At 38.9% G+C, this 14,756-nt stretch overlaps 3 protein-coding genes across 3 annotated transcripts; 1 reads left to right on the top strand and 2 right to left on the bottom strand.

The window, feature by feature from the left end:
* Nucleotides 1-792: 792 nt before the first annotated feature.
* Nucleotides 793-2,201, top strand: LOC101312119 (mediator of RNA polymerase II transcription subunit 28-like). Its single transcript, XM_004292077.1, has 3 exons — nt 793-931; nt 1,856-1,968; nt 2,050-2,201. The coding sequence occupies exons 1-3, from the start codon at nt 793-795 to the stop codon at nt 2,182-2,184; spliced, it is 387 nt and encodes a 128-aa protein (XP_004292125.1). The 3' UTR covers nt 2,185-2,201.
* A 4,243-nt stretch (nt 2,202-6,444) lies between these two features.
* Nucleotides 6,445-9,860, bottom strand: LOC101311827. Its single transcript, XM_004292076.1, has 5 exons — nt 9,756-9,860; nt 8,874-9,032; nt 8,618-8,790; nt 6,585-8,532; nt 6,445-6,504 (listed from the first exon to the last, which is right to left on the bottom strand). The coding sequence occupies exons 1-5, from the start codon at nt 9,858-9,860 to the stop codon at nt 6,445-6,447; spliced, it is 2,445 nt and encodes an 814-aa protein (XP_004292124.1).
* An 841-nt stretch (nt 9,861-10,701) lies between these two features.
* Nucleotides 10,702-14,756, bottom strand: LOC101310176 (prolyl 4-hydroxylase subunit alpha-1-like). Its single transcript, XM_004289736.1, has 7 exons — nt 14,502-14,756; nt 14,258-14,415; nt 12,140-12,242; nt 11,772-11,867; nt 11,532-11,597; nt 11,312-11,431; nt 10,702-11,172 (listed from the first exon to the last, which is right to left on the bottom strand). Exons 1-7 carry the CDS (start codon nt 14,742-14,744, stop codon nt 11,089-11,091), a joined length of 870 nt encoding a protein of 289 aa, XP_004289784.1. The 5' UTR covers nt 14,745-14,756; the 3' UTR covers nt 10,702-11,088.

Raw genomic sequence — 14,756 nt, 5'->3', positions numbered from 1 at the left:
ATAAGGACATGTTAAGCTGGTTGAACACTTAGTTGGGGGTTCTGGCTTTGGCTCTGGCAAAGGAGCATTCTAGTTTTAGTTCAATGGAGGAGTTGGGAGATCGAAAGATAGTCACTGGGAGAAGGAGATTTTTGTGATTTGAAGACTCTTTAACATTCAAGGATCATGGTTGACAACAAAACTTAAATAACCAAGTGCTAATGTCTTTAGTATTAAATAGTGGTTCGACTAGATAGAAGATCTATATTGGCAAATTGGAGATGGGAGCAGCTTGTCTGTATGGAGTGATCCATGGATACCGGGATTAACCTCATTTAGACATACTTCTAGTACTTCGGAGGTGGATGCAGATGTTAAGGATAGCACTTTTATAGTGTCTCCTGGTGTCTGGAATGAAAATGAGGTCTGTAACATTTTTCTTCATGGAGAGGTCGAATAGATTGGCCTGGAGGTTAGCAGCGATTGGTAGATTTTCAGTAAAGACTGCGTACCGTTTTGCTTATAGTCATGCTTCTTCATGTGTACCAATTATACTTCCTATTGGTTCTGACTTTTAATTGGAGGAAACTTTGGAAAACTTTGGTTCCAAATTCAACTAAAGTACATATTTGGAAGACCTGTCACAATATACTACCATCATTGGAACGTATAGCTTCTATGGAAAGAGCAAAACAATCAAGTTTGGGTGAATAAACGTGGTCTGGACGTGATCATTATGTCTATGTCAAGTTTGTCTGATTTTTGTTTCCATAATACCAAGTCTGGCAGTAATCTAAATGTAAGGGTCCAGAGATGGAAATGCCCTCCCATTGGGTTTTTCTTAAAATCAACTTTGATGGCTCCTTCAATCCAAGCTCTAGGAAGGGTGGAATTGGATTTGTAGTTCATGATTTTGAAGGCCGGATGTTGGCAGATGGTGGAAGACCTGTTGGTAATTTGTTGTCTCCAGGAACATGCTGAAGTACTGGCATGTAGGATGGTTTTTGACTGTATTGAAGAAAACTCTTGTAATCCTGTGATTGTGAAAACTGATGCTTTGGTGTTCCAATGCCAATCAGTTCTCCTGCAGAACGGGCTGTGAAGGTTGTCCATGTTAAACATAGTGCTAACAATACTGCTCATCTGATGGCAGCTTATGCTTCAAGCGCTAGTCAGGAAATTATGTATTCTTTTCTACCCCTTGGTTTCTACCAGCTGCTATTGCGAGTACCATGGAATGTTCCCTATTTTAATAAAGTCTGACCTCCTTCATATAAAATAAATAAATAAAAATAGAAAGAGAAGTTAGAGATAACATGACTGGACTGCAGTACTAACTTCTTTGTGAGAACCTCAAGATTTGCATTCTGCCCATCAGATGTGTTCATGATGATATAAATATGTTAGTAGTCATCACCTGATTGGGCATATTCCCATTTAGACCAGTTATGTTTTAGTAGTCATCACCTCCTCATGCAAGACCAATACATCGAAGTTGCTGTTTATACTAATTTATGCTAAAGACTGATTGTCTTTATATTTTTTTTTGCTCAGTCTCTGTTCTTTAGATTTCTCCCTTAATGGAATTTTGTTTGGGATTGTCTTAAAACTGTTGGTCATGATTTAGGTAAATCTTGTCTACCCAAAGTATTTTTTTTTTCGGTGGCACAATTATCCTCGGACCTTTTGGTAAACTAAATTCCATGTTTCAGATTGTGGCGGATGGTAATCTATGTGCATGGTTTATCAAACTGTATTATTGTCCGTCACTCTTAAGTAGTGAATAAAGTTCAAATCTTGAGGTGCACACTGACCAGTAGTTCACTAAGGATACTACTTTAGGTTTGTAATAGCATTTATTTTGTCACTGCTTCAGTTGATGTCGAGAGACATGCCAGAGATTTTATGGAAGCTGCCAAAAAGCTTCAGCTATATTTCATTCGTCTGCAACGTGAGGAGCTGCCCACGGATGCTGAAAAACTCCGAAAGGTAGACTATAACCATATTGTCCAGTTTACCATGTCTATTTGGCCTTGCATACTTAATGGGGGTGCATATTCATTTTTCCAGGAGATTGCAGCGATGGAAGAGGAGTTGAAGGTAAAGAATGACGTTATCAAGAAGAATGAAAGGTTAATCCAAGGGTGGAAAAAGGAGCTGAAAGACCAATTGGACAGACACAACGCTGAGCTCGAGAAAGTATAGTTGATATGAAGTATGTCGTCAGGGACACTTGGTAGCCTAGGTAATGTATTGCTTATCTTCCATCCTATTTCCTGTATAAAATGATCAGTTGCATAAAATCGGCTAGACATTTTTGATGAATCTATGTTTGGCTTTGTTGGAAGCTGGTTTCCCGTTGCTTCTGTTATATATCTACTGAGCATTTCATGCTTGCTTGCTTTAGCTGTAAACAGAAGTTACAGCCACCCAAATCTAGTCACTTGGGGTTCAAACTAATGTACTTGTGGTTGCATAACCGTTTTCCCACTTTTGTCGACAACACCTTATCCGATAGCTAGTTCAATTCAATCGAACTGAATCTGTAAGATTACTAATGAACCAAGAGAAAAATATCTCAGTCAATATGACTATGATGGCTCCAAATTCAGGAATCCAAATTAAGCAACTGATATTCCGAATTGTTTCCCTTTGCCAAGGCTTGCATTTTCTCTCTTCCTAACCTCTGCACTGCCAACCCGACTCCTCGAGTATTGTTTTCCCTTACTGTTCTTTGCTTCTTGGACCTCCATCTCAAGTTTGGAGACACGTTTCACCAGGACCTTATCAAGGCTGGGAGTTCAAAAGGATAATTCCCAGTCCTGGAACAGTCTCTGAGACTATTGAAGCAATGCAAATCAGGCTGGAAAAAGTTATTTAGTAATGACATAAATATGAAAATGTCAGAGAAAATTAAGCCTAACGTAGGAGATAACAAAGGAAAGCTTTCTACAAAAGCTTTGATTGCTATAAGAAATAGTTATAACTTGTAAGAATCAGTCATAACAGAAACTACAATACAACGTATTACTCTCCCTAATCTTCCTTCTTCATTCCCTTAAGAGTGACCAGGCTTGGCTCGCAAAAAGTAATAAATTTCTCTGTGGACTTTGTAAGTGTGACCTTAATCATCTCCTGTTTCATATCATATAGAAAAACATTATTTCTCACTGCATTGTTGAACTGGAGTTCATCAAACGTAGTAGCTACAATAGGTTGAATTTGATCTTTCAAAACTGGGTCGTCCTTCAAAAACTTCAAGGGAACAGTGATCTTACTCCATTTCTGCTCCTCCAAGTCTTGTAACACCAAGACGTTAAGGGCTTCTCCTACTATATCAGCAACAGCTATTGTTTCAATCCAACGAAGAATAGAAACTCTATGCAAGTCTGCGAAACCTCTCTGAGGCACAGTGGTAACGGTGAAACATTCACTCCATATATCAAGTGATACAACTTCTATCTTCAAATCTTCTCCGACTCTAATAATTTCCATCGAATGAGCTACCCCTTCATCTATAAATGCTATCATATCACGTCTTTCCAGCACCCATTCTTGATGTTTGTTGGGCAGCTTCAGGGTCCTCCATTCATCATCCTTTCCAATACTTAGAACTTTAAACCCTACTTCATGGCCAAAGTCACCCTCCTTATTCTTATAACAATATGCCACTTTACATTCACTAGTGGATGAATCAAAAACAAAACCAATTATTTGCATAACATTATGGGCATCAGGCAAGTAAAGTACTTGGTGTGTTGCGAAGTTCCTAATTCGGAAAACATGAGTACTGGTACGACTCCTTTCCAGAAACAAGCCATCCACACATGTAACACAGTTGAAGTTTTCAACATATCTACGGAGAAAGCCACCCTTGTTGTTGTTGTTAAACTCCCAATCAAGTTGTCAGGAAAGTTGCAGACGTCTGGCTCGAAGCATATGTTTTTCAATGAATTTGTAGTCTAGAATCAAGGAACGCCATTGTTTGCACACACACTTGAACCTGAGCAAAGACTCTACTGGCAACCAACTCAAAATCTCAGTGATAATCTCAAAGGGAGCTTCAGATATCTGTAATATGCACCGGAAATCTTGTTAAAATCATTCACCAAACTTGCTACAATTATCAAGCACCACTGTATAAATACTAGTTTAAAAGTATTCCAGAACAAAAAAATGCATTACTTATTATGACTTTTCTCTTTGGTATATGCATGATATACAGTACTATACAATAATTCTACAGACAAGATGCATGAAACTTTATTTCTATTCACTGATTAATATATCATCATAGTTGGTAATATTTGAGACTGACTTCATTCAACCATATAAACCTCGAGCTGATTCAATTTCTTACCACTGTGATAGAAGAGATATCACGGCGATGCTTCGCAGATAACATAACTTGTAGCAGTCTTTTTGTGGATGGCTGTGTTTTGGCCATGCGTCTCAGCAGGGGCAGAGTCGGAACTCCGGTGACTCAAAAGTAAAGAGAAGGAGATTGCGGGGCGTGCCACCTCGCGGGCGAGGAAAGGAATGCGCTGCGGTTAGACTTCTAAACAAGCGAAGAGGGGGTTACCGGTGCCACCTCACGGATGAGGGATTACAAGTAAGATCTCTTGTCACCTGTGAATCGATACTCACTACTAGGGTGAGCAGAGCAACAAATAGGGAAAAAAGGCGAATCAGGAGGGAGTCTGAGAGTTAAGGCGAAGTGCACTTAGAACTTAGGGTTTCGAGGATGCTCGAGGATTTGTAATTGTTTTTTGTATGATTGCTTGTCCCTTCTTTGTTTGTGTCGAGCTCCCTTATATAGCGATCCGCAAGCAATTCGCAGAGACCTAATCACAACCCGTTCGGACTCAGCAATTAGAATTCCACAAGGATACGACCAGCTCGTGAGCCGCGCGATCCGTGCAACACGTGTCCAGAACAGACCTCGCCTAGGTCTCGCTCACCGCCCCGCATCATCTCACTGTAGCGTCGTACGCGAACTCGAACATTAAGCGATCCTATCTCGCGGAGTACCACAGTCCATTTCCAACTCTACCTCGCCATGCACTGTAGAATCCTACACGAACTGGAACAAAGGATCCCGCGAGGACATCGAATCCCGCGGGGTATCGAAATCCTTGCAAAACTCCAGCTCGCGTGTTGCCAGACTTCGCCACCCTTCGTGGGCTTCACATTAAAAAAGGGCCACAGGTATTGGCCCAAGTGTTATCCAAAACATTTCGGTTCCGTTTTGCTTATAGTCATATGCTTCTTCATGTGTAACAGTTATACTTGCTATTGGTTTTGACTTTTTGAGGAAACTTTGATAAAGTTTGGTTTCCAAATTCAACTGTAGTACATGTTTGGATGATCTGTCACAATACACTACCATCATTGGAACGTTTAGCTTCTAAACGAGTCAAGCTAGATTCTGTGGTTTGTGTTCTTTGTGGAAGAAGAGGTTGAAACTACTGTGCATCTGGGTAGAGAATGCTCTTTTTACCAAGCAAGTGTTGCAGCCTAATATTTCTTTTAACCAGCTGGTATGCTACTCTCCTGCAGTTGTATCCCTTGATGTTGTTAGTTGGTTGGATTACTGCTGTTTTACTTACTTTGGGGTGTGTGGAAAGAGCTAAACAATCGAGTTTGGGTGTCTGGAAGGTGATGTGATCATTATCTCTATGTAAAGTTTGTCTGGTTTTCATTTTCATAATACCAAGTCTCCATGTAAGGGTCAAGTGGTAGAATTGCTCCCATTGGGTATCTTAAAATCAACTTTGATGGCTCCTTCAGTTGATGTTGAGAGACTATAACCATGTTGTCCAGTTTACCATATGTCTGATTGGCCTCGCATACTTAATGTGGTGCACTTTTCATTTTTCCTGGAGATCGCAGCGATGGAAGAGGAGTTGAAGGTAAAAAAATGAGATTATCAAGAAGAATGAGAGGTTAATCCAACGTTTGAAAAACGAGCTGAAAGACCGAGCTCGAGAGAAGTATAGTTGATATGTAGTATGTCTTTTGTTGAGGTTTGCCTTGGTTGGAGCTGGTTTCCCATTGCTTTTGTTAGATATCTAGCAAGGTATTTCATGCTTGCTTGCTTAAGCTGCCAACAAAAGTTACAGCCAAATATAGTCACTTGGTGTCCGAACTAATGTACCTGTGGTTGCATAACCGTTTTCCTTTGTTGTCGAGAACACCTTATCCGACAACTAGTTCAATCCAATCAACCTGAACTTGTAATCACTAACTAATGAACTATGAGAAAAATATCTGTCAGTCAATATGACTATGATGGCTTCAAATTCGGGAATCCAATCTAAGCAACTGATTGCTTCTATACACAAAATACTTTCCGGTAATACAAAATCATAAAAGTAACACAAAAGCATTGATCATTAGGATGATCAATTGCAGAAACATATTCTTTACAATTCCAGTGATAACTGCTTCCATATCTTTCCCCCTTCAACCTGAGAATCCCACAGCTTGCCGCTTTTCCTCTTGTTCAGCTTTAATCCAAGCAGCCTACATAAAATAGAAATAGCAACAATCAGAATTGCAAGCAACACATAAAGTGCAAGAGCTAACTAATAGATAAAATTTACCTTATCCAGTTCAAGTTTTGATTGATGTGGCTTCATTGAGTTTCCCAAGCCTAAACCTCCCCATTGTTCTTGTAGTTCTCTCTCCCTTGCTTGTTTTCGAGTCACAGATAATCTAGTCTGATCCTCTGGTTGTTGAGCAGCAGCGGCCTTTTCTCTCTCAAGTCTTGATTTATGTTTAACCAAGATTTGGTCCAAACCACCTGCTTCATCCACAAGCGAATGCAGCTTTGCCTTACTTCTCTTCATTTCAGCAGGTTCTTCTGCACCAAGCTTCATCTTCATCTTCTCTTTCTCCAGCCTGGATACATGTTTTACCAAAACTTTGTCCAAACTCTCACATTCTGTAATGCTGTTTTCCCCCTTTTTCTTCTCAAGTGTACGATATTCAAAATTGTTTCCCTCTGCTAAGGCTTTCCTTTTCTCTCTTTCTAACCAGTGCACTGGTTTGAGCATGATCTTGTCCAGACTATCTTCAGCCCCTTCGGTTCCAGCTTTCTTATTTGTTTCCACTGCATTAGCATTTTTCTCCATGTTTTCTGCAGCATTCTTATTCAAGTCAACATTTTCTTTCTCCTCTGGTCCTTCACTAGAACAGGAATCGACCTTCTCCTTTGATTCTGTAGCATATGAATCAACATTCTTGATTTTGAGATGTGCCAACCTGACTCCTCGAGTATTGTTTTCCCTTCTGTTCTTTGCTTCTTGGACCTCCTTCTCAAGTCTTGAGACACGTTTCACCAGGACCTGATCAAGGCTGGGGACTTCTGTGGCATTTTCTCTTCCCTGACTAACCCCTCCCACTTTCTTATGGCTAACAGTAGCTGTTCTCACAAAATTTTTCTTGGCCTCTTCGACTTCCTTTTCAAGTTTCGAAGAATGTTTAACCAACACACTCTCCAAGCTAGGTATGGCGTCATATGATGTCTTATTTCTCTCTGAGTTCTTCTGAAGTGTTCCAAAATCTCCTCTTGAATTTTCCTTGGCCTCTTTGATCTCCTTCTCAAACTTCGAACCATGCTTCAAAAGGATAGTTCCCAGTCCTGGTACAGTCTCTGTAATAATTTGGCTTTTATCTGAACTGGCCTTCTCATCGATGATTCTATCAGAATTTCCCGCAGTACCTTCCTTAGACTCATTCCTTCTATTCTTGGCTTCTTGCACTTCTTTTTCAAGCTTAGTCATGTGCTTAACCAAAAACTTGTCTAGACTTGGAAGTTCTGATTTGATTTCCTTCTTTCTTATCTGCCCATCTAAGAAGTATTCAGGTTTCCCTGCTCCTAAAGTAGACATCCTTCGGGGAAATGTCTCAGCAGCAGATCCTGGACCAAGCAGCTTGCTATTTTCAGCCAAGGCAGCATTTAAACCACAAGTAGCAACTATAGTGGCAAGAGAAGAGAGTTCCTCTTCTTTCAAGCATTGAAGCCTCTCAAGAATCATGTCCACTATATTTTCCATATTAAGCTTTCCAAAAGACTGCCTTCTACTTTTCTTTTGTCTTACCTCCAGACCTTGCATCTTACAATCCAAATCTTGGGAATTGGCATTATCTTTCTCGGCCACTGTTTCAAGTTCCGATCCAGATTCTGATTCACATTCTGAACTGAACTCAGTCAATTCCTTTTCACCTGTATCAGGATTCTCACTAATTTTTCGAAGCAGTTCTTTAAACTCATCTTTACTAAAAGAAGGGCTATTTCCAAGTGTAACTAATGCAACCTTCACAGCAGCAGCTACTTCTTTGTCCACCTCAAATGCAGTCTCAAACGATGCTGTGACTGTGTGGGTAGTAGACTTTCCTCCATTTATAGTGGATGTTTCTACAGAAGGCTTGCGAGTGCAGTTTGGTATGTCATACATGATAACTCCCACGGATGATGCCACCTCAAAAGCTTCAGCTGCAGCTTTGTCCACTTTCAACAGTTCAGCTTCTGCTTCTTTTCTTTGAATCCTGACATAAAGATGACAAGAAAACAGTTGAGGAACTAACCAAGTAACCATATAAGTATTCAGGCTATGATGCATTCATCATGTACCTGGCTGCCTGAAGTATTCGACACCATGATGCTTCCACCAATGCAGCTTTCCGTGCTTGCATTGCCTTTTGTGCAGCTTCTCTTGCTGCCATTTTTTCCCTCAGCACCTTTGAGTAATGTGGATTTGAATCACCTAGAGTCTCATCAAGAGTTAAATTCATGCCATCTGCTTCCTGATAAGAGCTGGAGTATCAGTACTTAAAGTTTTTAAACTAACATTAGAAATTAATCAAGTCATTAGAGATAGATAGAAAACCTGTAGCATTTTGATTTTCCTCATCAAGTAGGAGTCTCCTTTCTTTCGTGGGAACCAATTGAGAGGAGAAGATTTACGGTGAGCAGGCTTTTTAATCTGTGATGTGAATTTGTTAAGAGAATTCAATGTTGATACAGACGTCTCTTTGGGACTTTTGTTCTGGGAATGTATACAAGAAAAATTAGTGGTGATGCCAATTAGAGGACTTCACGAAATTTTCATTTGATCTACATACAAAGGAAGCTCCACAGAATCTATATCAAAGCATTCAATGCAAATATAACGAAAAAGAACAAGTAAGCCCCAATCTTTAAATGTCGAAACAAACAAACAAGTCCATTCAGCATAGATTTGTGTTTTTAGTCAAACAAAAGTGCAAAACTAACTTCCTAACTTCCAATGATATGCTTGTAAGCACAAATTTAGGCACCTAAACAATCAGTTATAACACATAACCGAGCGAAAACTAAACAGTAAAATCAAGTACTCTTGACATTTCTTTACTCCATTCAGGAAATGAAAACAACTTTCCTGACTAAAAAGTCGTTGATATTTGGTGAAAACAAATTAAACATGCACGTATTCAATAATTCAGGCAGAGATTTTCAAAAAGCTAATCAAAATCGTAATCCAAGATCTCAATTCCTATGGTTCTATCAGAATTTCGCCTCGCTTCGATTCGATCAATCAAGAAAAACAATACACAGTTTAGGCTTCCGATTCAGTACATCACCAAAGCAATTTCACTAAACAAATCAAAGCCAGAACAACAAACCTAATTAATGAACCAGTCCTGATCTCCTAGGGTTTCAAATGCACCAAAGAATCCGAATCAAGAAACACAAGAGCTGAATCTGAAGGGAAGGGAAGAGCCTCGCTAACCTTTCCAATCTTGGAGCTCGCCGTGAGCGACTCAGGGCTGGGCTGAGTGGCGCCGTGCTTGTCGGAGACCTCTATGCAACCCAAGTCCAAGCAGCCGAGGTCCATCGCCGGTCAATTTCACTGAGACAAAGCTAGACAGAGGATTTGAGAGAGAGAGAGAGATAGATTTAGGGATTGGAGAGAAGAAAGAGGACTATGAATTTGTGATGAGATAGGAGAGAAAGAGAAGAAGGGGTTTATTGGTTTTGTGTTTTCAAAATTTGGGGGTAGCCGTTACAGAGGGGGCTGTCTTTTGGCCTAACGGTACTTTCCATTTATTTTTATTTTACTTCGGATTTTTTTTTCATTTTCCACATCACAATTATAGGAAGGTCTCTCTATTTTTCTTTTTGAAAAAAAAACAAAACTAAAGGTGAGTCAGTTCAATTGGGATAAGTGTGCTTGTGGATGAGCGGTCTTAATTCAAGTTTGATCTCGGTTGTCAATAGACCTGTGTTGAGTCGTGCGATCTAGAAATGTTTTATGCAAATCCAAAACTAGAAGCTGTGGATCTTTTGAGGTCAAGGGTGTAGGTCTCTCTCTCCCTCAAAACTTTTACTAATCACGAAAGAAAAATAGTAAATTTCATCGTTTTGTTCAATTGAGTATTACTATTATTTTTTTGGTCAATAATAATCCAGTATTATTTGGTCACCTCTTTTTTAAACTCATGGACTAGTTATTATGTATTCTCAACTATTTTTGTTATAGACCAAGAGATTTCAATCGTCAGAAGCAACTTAAACCATGATCTTTTTGTATGGAAGCGAGATAAATGCGAGGACTGGTACCAGCGTAATCTCATGTGAACGAAAATGTATGCGTGTTTTATTGTTCTCATATTTTTTAGTTTTGGGTGGTTTGGCTTGCAAGATACCCAATTGGAATATGTGCTGCAAAGCAAGATAGACCAAACTGAAGTTCCTGCTTGTTTCTCACTGCTCTGCTACAAAGTTTACAAGACATAGGCTAGTTATTTATGTATATTCTCATTTAGGAAGATTCTTCATCGTCGACGAAGTTTTTGAACTTAGGCACGTCAGGGTCGGATCCGGATCGAAGCCAATGGAATCCGCAGTTTAGTAGAACCCCAACTTGACATCAGTTTTTAGTGTTGAACTACGCATCCAAGTAATTATAGTAGCATCAAAGTGGTTCACAACACATCTATCTTAAGCATCAATACTAAACGAACTACTACAGTGTTCTGGAAAGCAACTGTTACTGATGACTTCGACTATATTATGGTCAGGGGATCCGCTGTGTTACACCGTTATGAACGTAATGCACTCTCCTAATCCTCTTCTTGATTTCTAATCCATTTTGTTGCCACCCATTTCTCCCCTCTGATCACTGGGCAGCTTCCATGAAGTGATGTCTGCAGAAGGTATATAGATTCAAGATGAGAGAAAAAGGTAAAGGTAATATTTTTAAAAAGCGCCAACAGAGGCTTCTTGTTCAATCAAAAATAGAAGGTAGGAAAAGAAAGATGTAATTAAAGATTCAAATCAACTCACCTGATCAATTGTGCCATTTGGAAGCACCGAATAAAATAGAAGTCCATCCCCTTGTCTTGGCTTAACTTTTAGACCAATGCATTTCTTGTAATCATATCTAATGTCCATATTTGAACCGTTCTGCCAACAAAAAAGTGTATTTGAGCGCATGCAACAAAAAGGAAGAAAATTTCAATGAAACGAGTAGGTGCATGAACAAAGCAACAGGTCAAACCTCTACCTCAAAAGGAAACATTGTTTCTCCACCTTCTTCTACATCCGATAGATACAACAAAAATGAAGCGAACTGCAAAATTGAGTGTTATTTTGTGAAAACTAACAGCCGATGGTTAAATAACATTTTAACATTGATAAAGAACTTACAGTAAGGCCGAAATAGAGCCCAAATAAAAGGATATTTCTCCGTAAGCCCTATTAACAAATTTCACATATATTTAGGATGAAAGTATAGGATTTTTACTCTTTGGCTTTGCTGTTGGCCATATTCATCTGGGTTGAACGCATCATAATGAGAATCATACTTCTGGCCAATCTCATACCGCAATATATTGAATGCCTGCAACATGAAAACATCCCTGCGTTGTTACTCAGATTAAATTAGAATTTACTTGTAATGAAAGGTTAACATTTTAAAATTTTGTGAAAGCAGGGGTAGCATAGATACACTATTTCTACCTATGAAAAGAAAACAAAGAGCTATGCCTATACAAGAATATATAACTTTGGTAACCAGAGATATATGACCAATGAGAATCATCTTCTTGAGCATTTCTGAAATCCACCATCACACTTATCCCTACCCATAAGATATATAACAAGCAAACATACCTCTCCATGGTCCCTTGGAAACATTGTAGCCCTGGCAATCTTTTGCTCAATAATATCTAGGACTCCGGTCTCGTCTTCTGATGCACTGATAAATGTACCTGAACTAAAACATATTTAGAATACGAGTCAATGTCGCAAGTGCAGCAAATATGTCCTATATAAAAGTACAGCTACTATACAAATGAATCATCACAAAAATAAAATAAAAAATCCAAATGATGACTAATTGTGAGAACAAAATACATATAACTCGACACAAGCATAGATAGAAGTGACGTGCCATATAGAGGGATTTAGCAAGACCCATTTTAATTTCACTTTCAAAACTCCCTTCTTCTGAAAGAGTTCCCGTGAAATCGTGAAAGGGTTGTGTAAAGAATAACGAATTTCAACTCACAAATTTTACAAAGTTACAGGCCCATTAACAATCGTTAAGTACAAAAGTCACAAAACATTGAAAACCAAATTGTAAAGTTGAAAGTGTATGTTATTTTGTAGTACCAACCAGTTGAACCAAGACTTGATGGACTGGAAGATAAGCAATTCGACAGAACTACCTTGAAAGTGGCTAAAACGAAAAAAATGAAACTAAATCTAAGTTGCATTCGTAATTCTGAGGCTACTTTCTTGCAATACTTAAAAAACATATAGGTCCAAAAGCATTGTCAATGTAGCAGAATTTAAGAAATAGTTAATGGTAATAGGAAACATCAACTCGACTAGAATCATAGCTCAGTTTTCATTTACGGAAGACATGATACCCTGAGCATGATATTGTCAAAACACTCTCAAATTGTTTGAATCATATCTGAGAATAGTTCAGACCCTTCCTTCATAACATCCCAAAAACTCAGTGTCCCAATAATGATGTCACTTACCTTGTATATCAACTCAATCAGAAGTATACTATGAAGAAAATAACTAAACACAGTCCATTAATCCATTGCATCTACATTTATGTATCTATCAAGTATTTAAAGTTAATCAAATTGAAGACCCATAAGACAGAGAGAATGTTGATAATCTAATTGCAACCCTAGTGCGGTTTGGAGAAAAGAGAGAAGGAACAGGGACATAACAGGGCTGCCAGAACTAGTTTTCTAGTAAGGTAATTATATAGACTCCATATTATTATTTACCAGAAAACACACAAGGTCAGCTCAGTCTAATTTGATATCTGTACAGTTGTACTTTGTCAATTCATCTGTTGCTTAATCATATAAACTTGACACAAATCTTTTTATGGTGGAAAAGGCTTTGATTAGACGGATTATCATAAAGAAATGGAGCTGAATAAGCTGAAAAAACAGCAAAGTAATGTTGGGGATGGGAGTCAAAAGATACTAAAATCCACACTTAGTTGAATCCTGGGGTAAAAGAAACAATATCACTAACGAAATAAAAGGAATGGGATACGTACTAGGCAAACTCACAGAAAATTTTTGAACAAGGATGAGTAGTGTTAAAAGTTGGTGTTCATTATAAATAAGGTTAAAGGCCGCACACTGACATTTCCTAATGCAAGAGTTCTAGCAGTGTATGTTTTTGCTTGTTGTTAGCAAGTAAGATCATAATAGACTTGCCCATAAGGAGGGAGTTTTTAGGATCTTCTATGCTGTAGTTTGAATTAATCTTTTGCACTATCAATCAGACAGTTTGTTGCTTTTAACAACAAGTTACTATATCAAACCACGGCGATAAAAAGGGTAACTAAACATTCACTATCAAACTTCTGTGTTTTCATGCTATTCAAAAAAAAAAAAAAAAAAAAAAAACTTACTGTGTTTTCATGACGGTTTGTAAACACCAAAGGCTATCTGTAACTTGCCCAAGAACATAAAGGAGTGAAGAGAAAAAGAAAAAGAAAAAGAAAAAAAGATCCGTCCTAAAATGGCATGATTAATAAATTGCAAGTCTGTAACCATCTTTAACTTTCCAAAATCAAAAGATAAACAAAAAAACTTTCCTTCCTGGAATTCTACAATTAATTGAATGTTACTGCACAACATAGCATTCTTCCAATTCTGATTCACACACAACACATTTACTAAAGTACCACCTTGTCATTGTTGTGAAGCTTAAAAACATACATGTACTTAAACTAAACAAGTAAAGTACCTTGTTCTGGTCCCCTTGGTACTCTCAACAGTCTCTCCTTTCCTCAAAGCTAACGTCGACGGCCTCAGCTTCGCCTTGGCCGCTCTGATCACACTCTCACATTGCTCCGCCGTCGCAAATCCCGGAAAGTAAACCGCCCTCGGCTTCCAGCTCAGCACCTGAAAACTCAATCAAATCAAACAAACAATGCTTCAAAATCAAAACCCAGTTTGATCAGAATAGAATCAATAGATTACTGCTCTACCTGAAACGGGATCGACCCGATGAAGCTCTCTCCGGTCTCACCGGGGAGCATTGGGCCGTGATCTCCGTCCTTGTCGGATTCGAGCATTCTAGAAGAGGAGCGTGGGCCGGAGAGTAACTGAGGAGCGGAGAGCTGAGAGAGGACGGTGGAGGTGAAGAGGCCGGCAATGAAGCAGAGGAAACAGAGGAGGAGGATGGTGAGGAGCCCCAGCTTTGGTTTGGGGCTTTTGGGTTTGAGTTTCATTGCCAAAGTTTT

The sequence above is a fragment of the Fragaria vesca genome, linkage group LG2, assembly GCF_000184155.1.
Source record: "Fragaria vesca subsp. vesca linkage group LG2, FraVesHawaii_1.0, whole genome shotgun sequence".
Taxonomy (NCBI): Eukaryota; Viridiplantae; Streptophyta; class Magnoliopsida; order Rosales; family Rosaceae; genus Fragaria; species Fragaria vesca.
This window is presented reverse-complemented; position numbering and strand designations above follow the sequence as displayed.

Coding starts and splice junctions, on each gene's coding strand:
- LOC101312119 (XM_004292077.1), top strand. CDS start 793: ATGGAAATGCCCTCCCATTGGGTTTTTCTTAAAATCAACTTTGATGGC. Junction 932..1,855: donor AGATGGTGGAAGACCTGTTG/GTAATTTGTTGT, acceptor TCACTGCTTCAG/TTGATGTCGAGAGACATGCC. Junction 1,969..2,049: donor ATGCTGAAAAACTCCGAAAG/GTAGACTATAAC, acceptor TCATTTTTCCAG/GAGATTGCAGCGATGGAAGA.
- LOC101310176 (XM_004289736.1), bottom strand. CDS start 14,744: ATGAAACTCAAACCCAAAAGCCCCAAACCAAAGCTGGGGCTCCTCACC. Junction 12,243..14,257: donor ACCAAGGGGACCAGAACAAG/GTACTTTACTTG, acceptor AATATGTTTTAG/TTCAGGTACATTTATCAGTG. Junction 11,868..12,139: donor TTCCAAGGGACCATGGAGAG/GTATGTTTGCTT, acceptor TTCATGTTGCAG/GCATTCAATATATTGCGGTA.
- LOC101311827 (XM_004292076.1), bottom strand. CDS start 9,860: ATGGACCTCGGCTGCTTGGACTTGGGTTGCATAGAGGTCTCCGACAAG. Junction 8,791..8,873: donor GGAAAATCAAAATGCTACAG/GTTTTCTATCTA, acceptor AGCTCTTATCAG/GAAGCAGATGGCATGAATTT. Junction 6,505..6,584: donor CAAAACTTGAACTGGATAAG/GTAAATTTTATC, acceptor TATTTTATGTAG/GCTGCTTGGATTAAAGCTGA.